Source organism: Rhincodon typus, chromosome 17 (genome assembly GCF_021869965.1).
Source record: "Rhincodon typus isolate 14 chromosome 17, sRhiTyp1.1, whole genome shotgun sequence".
In the NCBI taxonomy this organism is placed as follows: Eukaryota; Metazoa; Chordata; class Chondrichthyes; order Orectolobiformes; family Rhincodontidae; genus Rhincodon; species Rhincodon typus.
The window spans coordinates 24,696,924-24,716,336 of NC_063348.1; the positions used below are offsets into that span (position 1 = coordinate 24,696,924).

General features: G+C 38.9%; 1 protein-coding gene across 4 annotated transcripts in view; it reads right to left on the reverse strand.

Moving 5' to 3' along the window:
- Window positions 1-7,213: 7,213 nt before the first annotated feature.
- The window catches only part of ppp6r3 (protein phosphatase 6, regulatory subunit 3), a 132,468-nt gene continuing 120,268 nt past the window's right edge, over window positions 7,214-19,413 (reverse strand). For 3 of the 4 annotated variants that reach the window (XM_020523499.2, XM_048606876.1, XM_048606875.1), the window contains 3 exons: window positions 18,122-18,220; window positions 17,340-17,429; window positions 7,214-9,394 (listed from right to left, as the gene is read on the reverse strand). In XM_020523499.2, coding sequence (XP_020379088.1) covers window positions 9,343-9,394; window positions 17,340-17,429; window positions 18,122-18,220 — 241 coding nt within the window. In that variant the 3' untranslated portion in view covers window positions 7,214-9,342. The remainder of the gene's footprint in view (window positions 9,395-17,339; window positions 17,430-18,121; window positions 18,221-19,413) is intronic. The other variant, XM_048606877.1, reaches the window with a different exon arrangement.

The following is a 19,413-nucleotide window of genomic DNA, read 5'->3' on the forward strand; positions in this document are numbered from 1 at the left end:
TAAATGTTGTAACTGCACCTGCATCTACCACTTTTCTGGCAGTTCATTTCACATACGAACCACACACTGCGTGAGAAAGTTGTTCCACAGATCCCTTTTAAATCTTGGTCTTCTCATCTTAAAAATAAGCCCCCTACTTTTGAACTCCACCACCTTAGGGAAAAGACCTTTGCTATTCACCTTATCTATGCCCCTCATGATTTTATAAATCTCTACAAGGTCACCCCTCAACCTCTTGTGCTCCAGTGAAAAATGTTCCAAGCCTCTCCTTAAAACTCAAACTCTCCAGTCCTGGCAACATCCTTGTAAATATTTTCTGAATCTCTCCACTTTAGTAATATCCTTCCGAGAGCAGGGCGACCAGAACTGTAGATACTACTCCATGTGGCCTCACCAACATGCTGTGCAACTTCAACATGACATCCCAACTCCTATACTCAAAGGTCTGAGCAATGAAGGCAAGCATGCTAAATGCCCTCTTAATCATCCTGCCTACCTGTGATGCAACTTTCAAAGAACTACAAACTAACTCTGAACCATTAGGTCTCTCTATTTGAGAATGCTACCTAGGATCCTGCCGTTAACTGTATAAGTCCTGGTGTTATGAAGAGGAGCCACTGGGCCAAAATGTTTACTCTACTTTCTTTCCACATATCCTGCCAGACCTGCTGAGTTTCTCCAGCTATTTGTTTTTGTTTTATATTAATTAATTATTTTTCTTCTTTACTTGAGGTGCTTGTCCCTGAAGATGGCTGGACAGGTAATAGGATGTATAACATCATGAGGAGCATAGAAAGGGTGAATAGGAAGCAGCTTGTACCCCTTACTTAAAGGGTCAATATCAAGGGGCACACTTTTAAAGTGCAAGGCAGGAGGTTTAGAAGGGATTTGTGCAAGAAAAAACTGGTTTTCACCCAGAGGGTGATGAAGACTGGAATGCCACTGTCAGGGTGAGTAGTTGAGGTGGGTAAACTCTTAACCTTCAAATACTTAGATGAACACTTGAAATGTCATGACTTTCAAGGCTACAGGCCTAGCGCAGGGAAGTGGGACTAATGTAGGTAGTAGTGTACTTCTTGGTGGGACAGGCTGGATATGTCAAAGGTTTTCTTCTGTACTGTATGATTCTGTAAGTCACCAGGAAGGTAAAAGAGATAGACATGACATTGGATAAGTATTGAGGCAATTGTATTTAAAAAGGGAATGTATTTAAAACTAATCAAAGATGAGTAAAAACTTCTGGTCCAGATAGATCACCTCCACAAATCCTGGAAGAATTTCCAGAACAGGTAACATAGGTACTACTCATATGATTAATCATGTGTTGGATTGAAAAAGTACAATTCTCGGATACTGATGGGTACCTAATGCAATTTACATCAAGGAACTATAGGCTCCCTGAGCTCCCATTTCATTGAAAAGACGCAAATCTCTTTTTGGTTACACAAAACAGGTCTCTATGAATGAATGTAAGAAATGCAAGGTTACACTGATCATGGGGAATTTCAACGTGCAGGTGGACTGGGAAAATCAGATTGGTAGTAGATCGAAAAAAAGGAATGTCTATGAGATGGCTTTTTGGAACAGCTTGTGGTGGAGCCCACTACGAGCAGACAATTCTGGATTTAGTGTTGTGCAATAAGGGAGCTTTAAGTGAAGGAACACTTAGGAGGCAGTGACCATAATATGAGAGAATTTACTCTGCAATCAGATGTAATGGATTTACAGTTGAATAAAGGCAACTACAGAGGCATGATGGAGGAGCTGACCAGAACTGACGGAAAGAGGAAAGACAGTGGAACAACACTGGCAGGAGTTTCTGGGAGTAATTTGGGAAACACAGCAAAAATTCATTCCATGGAAAAAGAAGCATAGTAAAGGAATGAGGCAACCATGGCTGACAAGGGAAATCAGGCACAGCATAAAGACAAAAGACAAAGCATAAAGTCTGGCAAAGGACAGTGGGAAGCCAGAGGATTGGGAAGCTTACAAAGATGAACAAAGGTCAACGAAAAAAGAAATAAGGAGGGAAAAGATTAAATATGAAGGTAAGCTAGCCAGTAATATACAAAAAGATTGCAAGAGTTTCTTCAGATATATAAAGGGCAAAAGTGGACATTGAGCCACTGGAAAATAATGCTGGAGAAGTAGTAATGGGAACAAAGAAATGGCCAAGGAACTGAATAAGTACTTTGCATCAGTCTTCAGATCTCAAAAAATTCAAGAGTCGGGAGTGGGCAGAGGAGAGTATGGTGGCCATCACCAAGGAGGAGGTGCTAGAAAACCTCAAAAGTCTGAAGGTGGATAAATCACCTGGACCAGATGGACTACACCCCAGAGTTCTGAAAAAGATAGCTAAAGAGATAATGTAAGCGTTGATAGTGATCTTTCAGGAATGATTGAAGTCAGGGAAGGTCCCAGGGGACTGGAAAATCGCTAATCTAACTCTCCGTTTAAGAAGGGAGTAAGGCAAAAAACGGGAAATTATAGGCCAATTGGCTTGACCTCAGTTGTTGGTAAGACTGGAGTCCACTGTGAAGGATGAGATTTCTGAACTCTTGGAAGTGCATGGTAAAATAGGGCAAAGTCAGCGTGGTTTCATCAAGGGGAGACCATGCCTGACGAATTTGTTAGAGTTCTTTGAGGAGGGAACGAGCAGGTTTGACCAAGGAGAGCCAATGGATGTTATCTATTTGGACTTCCAGAGGCCTTTGATAAGGTACCACAAAGAAGGCTGCTGAGTAAGATAATGGCCCATGGTGTTACAGGCAAGGTACTACCATAAAAAGAAGATTGGCTGTCTGACAGAAAGCAAATAGTGGGGATAAAACGGTCCTTCTCAGGATGGAAGCCAGTGACTGGTGGTGTTCCACAAGGGTCAGTGTTGGAACCACAACTTTTCATTTTGCACATTAACGATCTAGATGAGGGCATTCTGGCTAAGTTTGCAGATGATACAAAAATAGGTGGAAGGACAGGTAGTATTGAGGAGGCAGGGAGGCTGCAGTAAGATTCAGACAGGTTAAGAGAGTGGGCAAAGAAGTGGCTGATGGAATACAATGTGGGAAAGTGTGAGGTCATTCACTTTGGTAGCAAGAATAAAGGCATGGACTATTTTCTAAATGGGGAGGAAATTCAAAAATCTGAAGTGCAAAGGAACTTGGGAGTCCTAGTCCAGGTTTCCCTTAAGGTAAACTTGCAGATTGAATTGGTAATTAGGAAGGCAAATGCAATATCGGCATTTATTTCGAGGACTACAATATAAAAGCAGGGACGTACTTCTGAGGTTTATAAAGTTCTGGTCAGACCACATTTAGAGCATTGTGAGCAACTTTGGGCCCCATACCTCAGGAAGGATGTACTGGCCCCAGAGAAGGTTCACGAGAATGATCCCAGGAATGAAAGGCTTAGCATATGCGGAACATTTGAGGTCTCTGGGTCCATATGCAATGGAGTTTAGGAGAAGGCAGGATCTAATTGAAACTTACAGAATACTGAATGGCCTGGACAGAGTGGATGTTAGCAAGATCGTTTCATTGGAACTGGCAGGAGAGACTAGGATCCAAGGACACAGCCTTAGAGTAAAGGGAAGACCTTTTAGAACAGAGATAAGGAGAAACTTCTTCAGCGATGATTCTGTGGAATTCATTGCCACAGAGAGTGTAGAGGCCAGGTCATTGAGTATATTTAAGACAGAGATAGATAGGTTCTTGATTGTCAAGGGGGTCAAAGGTTTCGGGAAGAAAGCAGGAGAATGGGGTTGAAAAATTTATCAGCCCGAGCAAGTTCGATGGGCTGAATGGCCTAATGTCTGCTCCTACGTCTTATGGTCTAATGTGTGTCACATTTAACGAGTGTGGTGAGCAAGATAAAGAGTTAACTGATTGTAATAATATCTATACTGACAATTTAACAACACGCAGGAGTGTTCACCGAACCATTGCCCAATCATGGAATTGCACTTCATGCTAGGCATGCTGTTTTGGGTTTGGCAAGCGCAGGCTGGTTGTAATAATCTGTAACAAATCACCAAATGATCATGCTGTTTGATTTGATCAGCCAATCACTGGTACCTACAGCACACTCACCTGGTATCTCACAGGCACCGAAATTCATACAATGCTGTTCAATTGTGGTAGACAGAATACCACTTTGAACTGACGGCAGCATCAGTTAGTGGTAAATACCACTGTATAATGATATATTTAATGGTTTACTTACCAGATTTAAATTTCTCAATTGGGTACCATCTTACTTGTTTTTGAACTGTACTTTATAATTATCACTTACCCTTGCTTTGCTTTTGTCTCTTCCTTCACTAATTTATTTGGTTTTTATACCTGCCATCACAGCATTAGCTACTTCACCAGCAATGATATTGGTTGTAGCATATTTGCTTGAAGTCTGTACAGACCATTCCTGTTTGCATTCATCCAACAATCAGTGAATTAGAATCCTTCCTTCCAGCATCATATTAAATTCATTTGCCAGTTCTAATTGGTATGGAGGCAACTAGAATTATCCTGAGATTATTATACCTAAAACTTTGCTGTCTCTTAATCGCTGTTCTCCCTTTGAGGGGCCTCCAATATTACTGTTTCCAATTTCAATAACTGTTGGCTGCTGTAATTTCCTCTCCAAAATTTATTTTGTCCATTCTGTGACGTAACACATTCTCAAACTTGATAAGCAAAACAACATGGAGGACTCTTGCTGACAATGTCAATGTCAGTCTATTCCCAAACTGCAAATTCCTGTTACAACTGTGCTTCTGCACTTGATTAACAGCCACATTCTCCTTGGTTTTAGCTGATGGTTTTATCTACCTTCTGATCATCCAGAATAAAACAACCAATTTGACTGGCACCTAAACAATCACTCCCTCCACCACCGAAACACAGGGACAGCAGCATGTATCATCGAAAAGATGCACTGCAACAACTCATCAAGCTCCTTTGGTAGCACCTTCCAAACATACAACCTCTACTACTTACAAGGACAAGGGCAGGTGATGCATGGGAATACCATTAAGTTCCTATTGGCAAGACACAGTGACTCTCATCAATTTTTGTGCTCACAACACAGAAAGCATCCTATCCAGATGCACCACAGCTTGGTATTACAACTGCTCTGTTCAAGACGGCAAAAAATTACAGAGTTGTGAATGCGGCCCAATCCATCACGCAAATCAGCCAACATAATCATAGGCCTTTCCCACCTCAGTTATACTCTTTTCCACCCTCTTCCGTCAGGCAGAAGATACAAGTGTGAAAACACATACCAACAGATTGAAGAACAGCTTCTTCCCTGCTGTTATCAGACTATTGAACAGAAATCTCATATTAAATTTGATTCTTCTCTGCACCTTATCTGTGGCTGTAACACTAAATTCTGTATTCTGTTCTATTACCCTGATGTACTGGAGTTATGATTTGCTTGGATAGCACACAAAACAATACTTTTCACTGTATCTTGGTACATGTAACAATAATAAATCAAATCACACCGTCCTGACAAGGAACTACATTGTTGCTAATTCACACTGACTGGGTTAAAACCCTGGATCAGCCTTCCTGACAGCACCATGGGCCTAACTACAGCTTCATGAACTGCAGCAGTATAAAAAGCCATCTCACCACTACATTCCCAAAAGGAATTAGGAATGGGCAGTAAAAGGCCAGTGACATCCACACTGCAGGAACAAACTATGAGTACCCATGCCAAATTAACACTTGATGGAGCCCTGCATTGCTGATTACCTATTTCAACATGTTCTACTCAGTACTGTGGGGTGATCCAACGGCAAGTAGTGATGGGCAATAAATACCATCTGGCAACGCCAAGACCCCATGAATAAATAATAAAAAAGTGTGTACATAAAGAACCCTTTAACCTCCAAATGTTATGGAACATTACCAGTTGCAAACTGCTCAAATTCAAGTATTCAGGAGACAGTAAAGGCAGATATCTCTGGCCTTTTTCAAAAATGAACTGCAGCTGGATCAGATACTGGATCTCGCAAGTAAGTTATCAAATGAACTTTAAATCTACTCCTTCCGAGACCAAATGTGCAAAGAAGCTAAACTCTAGACTTGCTCCATTTTATATCAGACTTTTTTTTCTTTTATTCATTCACGAGTGAGGTCAGTATTTATTGCCCATCTCTAATTACCCAGAGGGTGGTTAAGAGTCAACCACATTGCTGCGGATCAGGAGTAACATGTACGCCAGACCAGGTAAAGATGGCAGTTTCCTTCCCTTTCCTTCACATTAATGAACCAGATGAGTTTTTCTGATCACCAATGGATTCATGATCATCATTAGTCTCTTAATTCGAGATGTTTATTGAGTTCAAATTCCACCATCTGCCGTGGCAGAATTCAAATCAGGGTGTCCACATTAACAGTCCAACGAAAATACCATGAGGCTATCCTCTTTACTTGTTCAAAACTAATTTATCACTATTAAGATCAAATATGTACGATTTTAAGTTACATTATCACTATTTTTAGTGTCACACTAAATTAAACACTTTATCTCACTACTTAGGTAACTAATTAACTAACTTCCACAAGCATTTAATACCTTACTCTGAATACAGAAATTTATAAAGGCAACTGCATGGAATATTCCTAACAATTTTCAGCCTGTGTATGCAAATCAAAACTCTCCAGATCCCTTTGAACAATCAAATCCATTCAATTTTTAAGTAGTACAAAGTAAGCTGTACGCTTCATACATGTTTTTTTTATTTTGCCAACCCAACATTTAAATCAAACCATTATACATCTTACAAAAGGTGTCACCTTATTGAAGGTCATTTTTGTTTGTTTTACGCGTGGTTAATCTGAATTTGCTTATGAAATAAAACAGGATTGCAAACACTTTCGTGAATAAATTTCGAATAACAAGCTCAAGTATGGTGCTGGCAAGTCTATTGTGGGCATTTCATAATTCTGAAATACTTATATTCAACTCAAAACATTAACAGTGTTTCTCTTTCCACAAAGGCTGCCAGAATCTGCTGGGTATCTCCAGCAATTACTGTTCTTATTTCAGATGTTCAGATCTGCAATATTTTGTTCCTACAATTATGGGAGGGTTTCTTTTGGTACATCCAGGCATTATGGAAGTTTTTGCAAATTACTTGCATCACTGAACATCTGTCTAATAACTATTGGGCTGCCATGATCATACAACTTAAACAATTCACTTTTGTACAACTTAAGCAATTCACTTTATTGCAAATTTTAACTAATGGCATATTAATTTTAACAAGGTATATTTACATTGTATATTGGATGTACATCTGAAATAGGACAAATGCAAAATGTATCATACAACCAGAATACTCTGACAGTAAGAATCCAAGACTTTTTACACTTTGTATTTGCTTGCGTGAGTGGTTAATGTCCATCCTAACGCAGTATTAAAAAAGATAGTTGCCATGTTTACATGCAACTAAACACACAAACATTGCAAGTGAAGATTGTCAAGACAGAACCGGTTTTTTTTTCTATTTAGCAGCCAAACACCATCACTATTCTCAATGGGTTGGAAACATTTCCTCCCCTCCTCCTCCAATTTTTCAAAATACTTAAAATAAAAAGAAACCTACAATCCTATCAATTTTAACTGATTGCTACTGATAAAGATGTCTCAACATCCCAATCTTCAAGTATCTATGATCAGCTATTTCAGAAGTTTAAGTGGTGAATCAAGACTTGGCAGCTGAATGTAATTGTCCCAAAGCAGTTAGTTAGATCACAAAATTGCATTGCTTCGTTTGGCGATTTTTTTTGTTCCTCAAATACAGACGTGTAGAACTATAAACTCAAACTGTCTTTTTAAAACCAGTGATGAAGATGACATAAACTATTCCATTAACTTAGAATGTATTAAGGTGCTTAGAGGGTCCAACAATATACAGTTACTATAGATGCTGCAAAGAATAAGCCACACAAATAGATGAATGGACATCTCATTTTACTTTCCTGGAACAGATACTATTTTCTTATGTGAAAGATTTCTTCCACAAATTTATCATGCATCATAATCTCTCTTCTGACTTAAACTAGTACCATAGGCACTTTATCAAATGACTTCAAAATTGTCTTAGCTTAACCCAATACGAGCTGCCACTTCTATTAACAGTACAGTAAGGTCCCAATGAATAAGAGTCAACCTGTCATACATTACACTTCAAATCCCTGAATTTAAAAGTTCGAGTTAACTTTAGTTATTGTCATATTCTATCAAATTACGGCTCTTCGCCACTCTTTAGAGATTCATTCCAATACAGCCACTTTTAGCAAACTAATGTTACATTAAGTGCTCAGTTATTAGTTCACCCTGATTAATTTCTATTGCCCTGCCAACTGAAATGAAGGGGTTACATTAAAAACAAATCAATTAGTTGGTTCAATTGAAGTTTAAAAAGTTAAATTAAAATAGTTTAAATCATTCAGGCAATGAAGACCTTTAGCAAAAGAGAAACACAGAAGCCACATGCAATTCAAGGCTAATCATGTGTTCTTTACCTTTGCTTTGAACAACTGCTGGTCTGAAAATGTAAAATCCAGAGGGGCGAACATGCTTTTGGTTGTTCAGTGATATACTAAATGACCAACTAGTCTTCAGTAACAAACATGTTTAAACTCCATATCAAAGAGTTTTCAATACTAATGTTCTAGAATTCAAGAAATGTTTACAAATAAAACCTGAAGCAAAGAGCCACTAGTGAACATTTACAATTAGAATTTTCTCTAGCAATTAGTTTAATATAGGCAACTCAATCAAAATAACACTTTTACATTTGCATTTCACTTCTACAATGTACTCTGCCCACTTGGAAGAAACACAAAATTAAAATTTTTTACAAGATGAAAAAAAGTATGAAAATTTCTAAACACTTTGGTCACACTATGTGTTCCAATTGGTATACTTTAATTACGTGTGTCAGATTTAAGTATACACATTTTTATAAAATATTCTACACTTATAACCATTTAACTATGGCAACAATACTAATTATCATGTGAGTGGCAAGATATTTAATGGACTAATCATCCCATTTATAAGAACATGTATTTGATACAAATGCACGCAAGAGTTCTTTGTATCTGCCAACATGTAATACCCTCTTTTATACATTTCATTCAAACATTTCTTTGCACATCCATCTTAAAAAATCTGATAATATTGCTGGTCCTGATCCCATTTGAATTTAGTGCAGCAGTGACTGGCTTTGACAGGCCGAAGCCCAGTGCCTCCAGTGAACCCCACTGATACCCCTGGATAGTAGCTGGTCAGGCCGGAGTAGACAACAGCAGACAGAATTAATCATGCAGGGCCATTAACCGAAGCTTCAGGTGACAGAACTTGTTGACTTGTCCTAAAGAAAAAAAATTTTCTCTGAGGAAAAGTTGTCAAGGCACTGTTAAACAGTTATAAGTACTTTTAAAGTTAGAGGAAAAGCATAAAGCTTCATATAGTCAGATATCTGCGGCATTTATCATGTAGTTTAAGACACCTTTCCCCAAACATTGTGCATTTATTAAAAACAAGGTGTACTAGGACAATGAAAACACACAGTAAATCAAGAAATACTCAGCTTTAAAATTATGCAAGAGATTATTAAATTGCCCATGCATTATGAGGTTTTCAACCACAGGCTTTGGAGTTTGTTTTACAGAAAGATGAAGTTTGTTGTGTACCTACTCCGATAGTTTATGTAGAAGTAGCACTGTGGTACATCTTTGGACTTTGGGGTGGTCCCCTCATGTAATCAGCTCCTGAATCTGCAATTTACCTTCAGGTGTGTCATGCAACCTGAAACAGTTATTTTTCTCCTTTTGGCATTCGCACCTCAGTTATACTTCCTCTTTCCCTTGGCAGGGTAGGCACGTTGCCACACGTTGACTTCTGCAGGTGAAATGCCTTAAGCCTAATATTGCCAAAGCATGTGGGTCTTGCTCCGCTAGAACTCTAGCTCATTTTAAATATATTTTCTATTCAACTTGTTTAGACATGTTATTACACACCTCTGGAACAGGTGAGACTTGAACTCGGGTCTGCGGGTTCATGGGTAGGGAATGATCACTGCGCCCCAAGAGCTCTCCATTACCCAAGATCCTTTTTATCTAATATCCAGAAGTGTTATCACACACAAGCGAACAGCATTTGCCCCCAGTACTTGTGGTACTTTGCATTTATGATCATGGACCAATAATCAGTAGTGCTTCCAATTAATCAAATTACATGCAATGTTCAGCAAAGTGCTAAACATAGTTTTTTTAAATATTTGGAAGTGTTATCATATATTACGAAATGGCTTTTTTCCAATCATCAAATCACCTGTGGGTTTTTAAAAAATCTATTAACCACCACCAGTAATAAACCTAGATATTTATTTTTAGAATCCATAACTGCTATCACACACAACTGCCTGATCTGGTATTGGAGTCCACCACTGACTTACTCAACCAGGAACCCCTGACCAAGGCCATCTCCCTTGACATGACTAGGGTTTGTTGACAACTTTGATAAATTTCTTGGCTATGCGTGTGCACTAAATGGCACAGCAATACAACAGTAATATGAGACTAGATGCCTGGATGAGTGGCACGGCAAGCTAGGGTGGATGTGAGCATCCAGGTAGGGTCAAAATGAGAGACAGCAAGTGAACAGACACAGATTGGTACAGTCCATAATTGGGTGCGTCCTCCTGAGCACAAAGCATCCTTGCTGCAGCATTACAATGATAGCTACTGTTGCGGACCAAAGTGCAGCATTTAAGTGCGGAAATGTGCTGTAAGGGGATTGGAGATGTGTCACGAGGGTTCTTAGAGGCTGATACATGTTGAATGCAAATGTCCATAGACTTGTCTGCATGTGGCTCGTGCCCATACAGTGTGCCCAGAAATGTTTATGCCTGGTCTCCAATACAGAATTCCTTCACAGCAAGCAACAATTGAGGTGATCAGGTACACGGTGATTTAGTATAGGAACAGGCCCTTCAGACATTCTAATTTAATCCCATCAGCCTGTACATGGTACATTTCACTTCATTCCCTGTCTGTTCATGTGTTAGCCGAAAATGTCTCTTAAACATCGCTTCTATCACCACCCCTGCAGCACATTCTAGGTACCTATCACCCTCTGTGCAAAATACCTGCTTTGCACATCTCCTTTAAACGTTCCTCCCCACCTCACCTTCAATGTATGTCCACTAACATTTGATATTTCCATCCTAGGGAAAAAACTCTGACTATCTACCCTATCCATGTCCCTCAATTTTATATATTTGTATCAAGTTACCCCTCAGCCTCCGATGCTCTGGTGAAGACAATCCAAATTTGTCCAACTTCTCCTTACAGCAAATACACTCCAATCCAGACAATATCCTGGCAAACCTCTTTTACACCCTCTCCAAATCCTCCACATCCTTCCTGTAGTGTGGTGCAGAATTGCATAGAATACTCCAAATGCAGCCTAACTAGTGTTTTAAACAGCTGCAAGATAATTTACCAACTTTTATACTCACTGTCCCAATCAATGAAGGCAAGCATGCTGTTCACTGCCTTTACCACCTTATCCACGTGCTGCCACTTTCAGGGAGCTATGGATTTGCACCCCAAGATCTCCCTGTATATCAGTGCTCCTAAGGGTCCTGCCATTTATTATACTTCCCTCTTGCATTCAACCTCCTAAAATGTATTACCGCACACTTGTCTGGATTAAACACCATCTGCCATACCTCCATCCAGCTTTCCAATTGATCTATCTCCAGCTGTATCCTTTAAGAACCTTCCTCACTATCCACAATTCCACCAACTTTTCTGTCAGCTGCAAACTTACTAATCAGACAACCAACATTCTCATCCAATTTATATACATATTACAAACAACAAGGATCCTAGCAGGGATCCTTGCGGAACACCACTAGTCACAGTCCTCCAGGCATAAAAACACCCATCCACAACTACTTTTGACTTTTATGACCAAGCCAATTTTGTATCCAAATTATCAACTCACCGTGGATCCATGTCGACAACATACAATGCCGTACCCTCATCAATCATCTTCGTTACTTTCTCAAAAACCTCAACCAAATTTGGGAGATAAGACCTCTCTGCACAAAGCCATGCTGACTATACCTAATAAGTCCATTCTTTTCCAAAATGTCCCGAAGAATCTTCTCCAATAATAGTCTCACCAGCCTATAATTTCCTGGATATTGTTACCTTTTGAAACAAAGGAATAACACTGACTATTCTCCAGTTTTCTGGGACCTCGCCTAATTCTAAAAGTTATAAAGATCTCTGTCAAGGCCTCAGCAATTTTCTCCCTTGCCTCCCTCAGTATCCTGGGATAGATTCCATCAGGCCCTGGGGACTTATCTACTTTAATGTTTTTCAAGACACCCAACACCACCACCTCCTCCTCAATACAGGCATGCTCTAAAATATCAACAAACCCGTCCCTAGTCTTACCATCATCCATGCCCTTCTCCTTGGTGAATACCGAAGTGAAGTACTCAGTACGGACCTCACCCACTTCCTCTGGCTGCACATTAAAATTCCCTCTTTTGTCTTGAGTGCACCTGCCCTTTCCCTACCTAGCCTTTTGTTCCGAATACATGTATAAAATGCCTTCAGATTCTTGTTAATCCTACTTGCCAAGGACATTACATGGTCCCTTTCAGACTTCCTAATTCTTTGTTTAGGCCTAATCTTGCTTCCTTTATATTCCTCAAGGGCCTTGTGTGATCTTGGTTTCCTAAACCTTAGATATACTTCCTTTTTCTTTCTGAATAAACTCTCTGTATCTCTCATCATCCAGGGTTGCTGAATCTTGCCGTCCTTATGTTTCATTCTCATGGGAACATGTTGGCCCCGAACTCTGATCAACTTAAAAGATTCCAACGCATCAGTTGTAGATTTACCCTCAAACAGGTGCCCTCAATCTAACTTCTCCAGTTCCTACCTTCCCTCAATTTAGGAATTTAGGTGAAGTCTTATCCTTATCCATAACCATCTTTAAACTTACAGAATTATCATGACTGTTTCTAAAATGTTCCCCACTGAAACTTCCATCACCTGGCCAGACTCATTCCCCAATACAAGATAAGTATAGCCCCTTCCATAGTTGGGCTATCTTTAGTGTTTCAAGAAACCCTCCTGGACGCATCTAACAAATTTGGCCCACTGAATACACCGTCAGTATTGGAGAAGTTAAAATAAATCTGTTGTTTTTGCATTTTTCCATGACTTGCCTACACATCGGTACATCTATCTCCTGCATCTACTGGGAAACTCAACAGTGTAATCCCATCAGAGTGACTGCACCTTTCTTATCCATGAGTTGTACCCACATGGCCTCACTGGATCAGCCATCCAAGATGTCCTCTTTTACTGTAGACTGACATTTTCCTTAATGAGTAATGCAACTCCCCCACCTTTCATGTTGGGGTTTTTTTGCCTTCCAGTTTGCTCATGGCAGGTGGTATGATAGAAAGCTGCATATTAATGAAGTGAGGTCTACAGTGAATATGATCGGGAACAAGCAACAATCACACTTAATAGGTGTCTTGCCACTGCGTAGTGGGAATCTCATCTTGATGTTTGGAATTTAGTTAAGTGATGTAGCTCATGAGTTGTTCCCGACATAGGGATAAGACCTTCGCACGTGATTCTGCCACTTTTCTGACTGTGGCACACATCAATCAGGTTCCCATATGATTCTGCCCATAAATCTGCCTTATTCAATGTAATCTTTCTTCATTTTTCACCAGTCGGTCCACACCGATGTACCTTAACCATGCAGTCAAAAAGTGAACCAAGAACATAGAGTCTTATTTGAACGCTCTTGCAATCTTTCTTTCCACATCGAGAAAGTTTGGGGGAAGGGTGGGGCTGGAGAGGAGGAGAGGAGTCAGTTCCAAACTAAGCTACGCACTACATGCATATTTAAAATTTGAACTGGAAAACATTTCTTTCAGAATATCTACCATAAGGAGTTTAAGAAAATCAAGACCTACTTGTAAGCAAAAAGGTTATGGCACAGATAGTAAAGGAAACATTGTCAAGTATATAGCCACAAGTATAGTCATGCAGATTGCCCCTTAGGAATGAGGCATTAGCAGAGCAAAAAGAGGATAGAACTCAGTTTGTAAACTGTAGTTTGTCTTTCCCCTTATCCCAAAGTAATACCCCATGTTCTAGTTTCTCCAGCCTGGGAGATAACCTTGCAATGTCTATTTTGTCAAATCACTTCAGAATCTTGTGTAACAAGAAAAGTATCACATATTCTTCTGAGCTCCAAAGATTGTAGGCCCATTTTAAGCAGATCCTCATCCCCAGTATCAATCTAGTGCATCTACGCTGTGCCATCTCCAAGACAAATATTTCATTCCTTAGGTATGGGGACCAAAACTGCAAGGTCTTTCATTTGCTGCCACCATAGCCAAAGTGAGATTGTCAGCATCATTCTGCTTCTTCTCTGGCTTTCTTCAAGTATCCATCAGTCCACAACTCAATGTTATCTGCCCACCTGATCTTTCTTCTTCCTCGTTTTCACCCTCCATTTCTTCTTCAATTGTGCCCATGTCAAGAATGTCAGATTTTCATTTAAATGCCTGTACTTGAATAACTTCCTACTTTTAACTTTGACTCTGATCCCACATTTCAAATTTGTCTATTCGTCTTGTACTTTTCTCTTCAGAGTCCAACCCTTGGATCTATAGACTGCTACACTCTACATTAGTGACTGTACTCGACATTATTTCACTTTCATGCTGATGCTTTTGAACTTCCAGACATTACTTAAAGTTACTGATCAAGCCTTTTGCCATAGCCAATCTAACCCAGGTTTCATTTATGGTTGTAATTTTAAGGTGAAGTACAAAATTGGTAACTATGACAAATGTCAGATTAATGATACAACTGAGAATCAGGCTACATACAGCAGTTTCCATCCATGTTTTCTGAGGAAGAAGTTGCTACCCAAGTCAGTGAAACAAGAGTTAGCTGAGACACTTTATAAGCTAAAATATTATTAAAATGAAACATCAGATAGACTGTCCGAATTTAAAAGTTGATATACAGTCAGTTCTGCTATAATGCGTGTTCTGACAACACAAATTGACTATAACATGACTGACGAATAGGGGAATGCTATTTCTAAAACTTGAACTTGTGTTGGATATAACATGATTCCATCAGTGGCTTCAACTTAGATCAAATTTTCAGTATGGATGACATAAGTTTACTGGAAGTGAATGCCATCAAGAACCTACACATCTATGAATGAAACACATGCTCCAGGCTTTAAGATGGGAAAGGATCATATGACTGTGCTGCTGGGTGCCAATGCCAGTGGAGACTTAAAGCTTAAGCCTATGGTGGTGTACCATGCTGCCAACCCACAAGCCTTGAAAGGTTACCTTAATGCTACTCTAGGTATCTACTTTAAGTCAAGCAAAAGAGGTTGGGTGACGGGGCAAATTTTTTCTGACCTTATTGATGTTTTGGAAGATGTTTTTAGAAAGTATTGCAGGAAAAAAAGTTTGGATTTCAAGATTCTCCTCATCCTGGATAATGCGTCAACCCAAACTCCCACCATCGGTGAGCTTTCTAAAAACATCAAAATGCGATTTCCACTACCAGACACAACCTCACTCCTTCAACCCATGGACCAGGATGCAATAGCAGCTTTTAAATTAATAATGTAAGGCACACATTTAAGAAGTTGATTGCAGCCACTGAGAGGGATAAGGAAAGTGTTCTTCAATTTTGGAAGAGCTTTAGCATCAAGAAGTTGTTGACATTATCATGGAGGCCTGGGGTGATGTCAGTAAGGACTGCTTGCATGCAGCTTGGCGGAAGCTTCTCCCAGATATTTTTCAAGATTTTAAAGGCTTTGATCCATCAGAGGAGCTCCCAAGAATCAAAGAACAGTGTGTCGATCTTGCAAAGCAAGTTGGATTTGAAGAAGTGGAGAGTGAGGATGTTGAGCAGCTGCTCAAGTCCCAATGTGAAGACATCTCTACAGCTGATCTACATCAACCTGTCGCTGAGGAGGAAGAGGAAGCTGGAGATGAAGTAGTAGTAGTCCAGGATGCAGCACCACGAGAACTTTCTACTTCTGTTTTGTCTTCTATCCTGAGGGAAACAGAGAAGCAGCTGCAGCTCTTTGAGGACAATGATTACAATGCAGAACGCAGCAGGATAGCAGTTCATGGAACAAGATCTTATTTGGCACCCTATGAACAGCTTCTTCATGAAAGCAGAAAGAGGGCAAAGCAGCAAAAGCTGGATGTCTTTTTTAAACCAACCACCAAGAAACAGTCAGAACAATGAATCACAGCCATCCACTCCTGGATTAACTATTTTTCGCCCGAACCCTGCAACCACAACTGCACCTGAAGGTGATGATGATGACGACAACGACTCTCAAGTCCCTGCATTAACAACAGAGCAACCTCAAAACCTCCTCCATCAAATCATCTTGACATTTTGTCAAGGTAGGGTGTTAAAATTACTTTTATTTCATTATTAGACATGAATTAAACATTTATTCAAACTGTGCTATCCTTTGTGTTAGGCTTTTGAGTGATTTTTGAACGATTTTAAGTGATATTTTTTGGTGGTCTGCCCCAACCCCGCTTTTCCCATAGGCCCCATTATTTCCATAGTGCGATGTTCTACAACGTGATGTTGTGCATGTATGCAACAATCGCATTCTTAGCATAACCGACTGTATTACAAAGCTTACATGAGACGCATCCAAGTATCTAGAGGGAAATACAGCAGGGAAACTGGAAGCACTGGCCATGACCTTCCAATCTTCCTTGGGTACAGGAATGGTGTCGGATGATTGCAGAATTGCAAATGTCACACTTTTATTTTTAAAAAAAAGTGCAAAGTGGTGCACTGAAACAATAACTCAGGATAATGCTGATGTTAGTTTGTTACAGTAAAGTTTCAAAACATTCAAATCTTGTCATGCAATTCCTTTACCTGGGAATTCAAAAGTTATTGTTCTCCACAGGGATCTTAACAATTTTCTGAAAGGCTGCAATATCATGTTCCAAATGGTTCAGGTTTCAATATTAAGTGAATATAATTGTTGTTTCATAATGCATTATCCAAGTATTAAAAATAGTCACCGGAGATAACAGTTAAATAAAGCCTCAGCAACCATAAACATCTGTATCATTTATACAAAATGTTCCACTGCATTTTTCGTTACAAAAGATGGTACAAAACTACTGGGAAAATAGAGTGCTAAAGTTAGATACTGCACGATATAATGCATAGACTGCAATGAAGACTTACTTGACTTCTTCCATTGATGTCACATCATCAACGGGCCCATTCAAGGTGTCTTTTGCTCGAGATTTCATATTCCCTTCAGAAGGCTTCAAGCTATTGACAAACAGTTTGTGTTAAAGATAGATTACACTTCATATCTCTGTTTAGTTACCAGTTGACATATTCTAATATTTTACCTGAGTTGAATGTTATCTGGTTTTAGCACCTCGTATGTACAAGAGCTAGGATTAAAACAATCAACTCATTCCAATGACAAATGCATGGAGAAATAAGTGAAATGGCACAATTCAATATACAATAGTCAGTACAGTGTGACTTCTATCTAAAGCAAATCTATTGTTCAGTCTTTGCAGCTGCAGTTATATCTACTGTGACTGGTTAGTTCAGAAAACCTCTGGATTTGAACAACACCCATGCTACCCAATGAAGTTCTGTTTGCATATAAAACACAACAACTTGTGTGCAGCCATTAGTACTGACACTGTTGTCCCCACGTCAGCGAAGAGGAATTTCCTTAGCCGAGATTGAAATTCTCATAATTCCTGCAGCTGAATTAATTAAAATCTCATTTATTGTACGAAATAAGACTTCAATAACAGCTTTAAAATTAAAACTGACTTTAAAGCAGTAACAAAGATGATGTAGCAAACAATCTGAGATCCAAACCTCCATGTACATACCATTTATAAATATTGCAAGTTGTATAACCAAACCTGTACGCTACAAGTTAAATCTAGAAGAGTACCAGGCACGGTTAGAGTCATCATTATATGGAATGCACATACCCAGACTGCGATGGTGAAGTCAGTTTTGGAATTTCCAAGTTTTCTGATAATACATATTTTGAAGAAAAATCTTCAGAGGTAGACAACTTAACTTCCTCACTAAACAGATAAAAAGTAACTTGGTCAACTATCTACAAAAAGTTTTTCAAACAATAAAATGTGTCCTTTCACAGAGGTGTTATGGAATTCACTTTCCAATCATGCAGTATATGAAAATCTTCACATGCAAATGGACGAAAAGCATGAATTTATGAGGATCAGCTTGCAGGCTCTTTAAACTTTAATGTAATAGTCTGGACATTATCTCAAAATCATGCCAAAATATGAACAGAAATCTAAGATCACATAAGGCTGTTTATTCGCACACACACATTATAATACATACCAATACGATTTCAACACTCTGAAGCCACAAGCACGAAAGAAAGAGAAAGGAAGCTTAAATTGTGAAACACTCAACTAAACCAGTATGTTGTAGTTTATAATTTTGGAAAGTTTCACAATCAATTTCTATTGAATATAGCTCCATTAAATGGTCTGGCATTCTTCTGTTATAGTGTAAGAAATCAATACCTCAATGTTTCGAAACACTATTAAGTTGGAGTAAACAATAGCAAAAAGCTTTATAAGTAATCATTTTGCTATCATTTTATTTCACAAATTAAAACTCTAAACTATAACTGGATCATAAATACAGAAAGATGAATAAGTGGCAGATATTCAAACATTATACAACATCATAGAAAGATCCAACTTCAGTTTATTTTGTGAAACCTGTATGAAACATACATTTCAAATTCTTTTAATTTAATTCAATTAAATGCCAACAATTCTAAAAAGCTACCAAAGTATGCTGTCATGTGGGATGGGGACACTTTCTTCTACAACAGAGCAATGATTCAGAGCTATCAATATTTGCTTCAAAAGCATTAGCTTCAGAAATCATACACGCAGGAGAAAATTTCAAATGATAAGCTTAAAGCAGTTTCTTTTATAAATTAGTCAGGTCAATTACATGAAAACGTAAAATCAGCTATATACAATGCAAACAATACCAAATAGAACTTTAAAAAAAAAACTTCAAATCCAGTGATTTTGTAAATGGAGGCGCTGCAGTGGAAACGTAATGAAATAAATTCATATAGAAGGAACTGACTTTTCTGGGAATTGACCTGGCCAGTTCAAGAATATTGGTTTCATTAAGGATGGTGGAACAACCAATGGAACTAAGAGAAACTGAAGTTACAACAGGAACAGAGATAGTAGGAACTGCAGATGCTGGAGAATCTGAG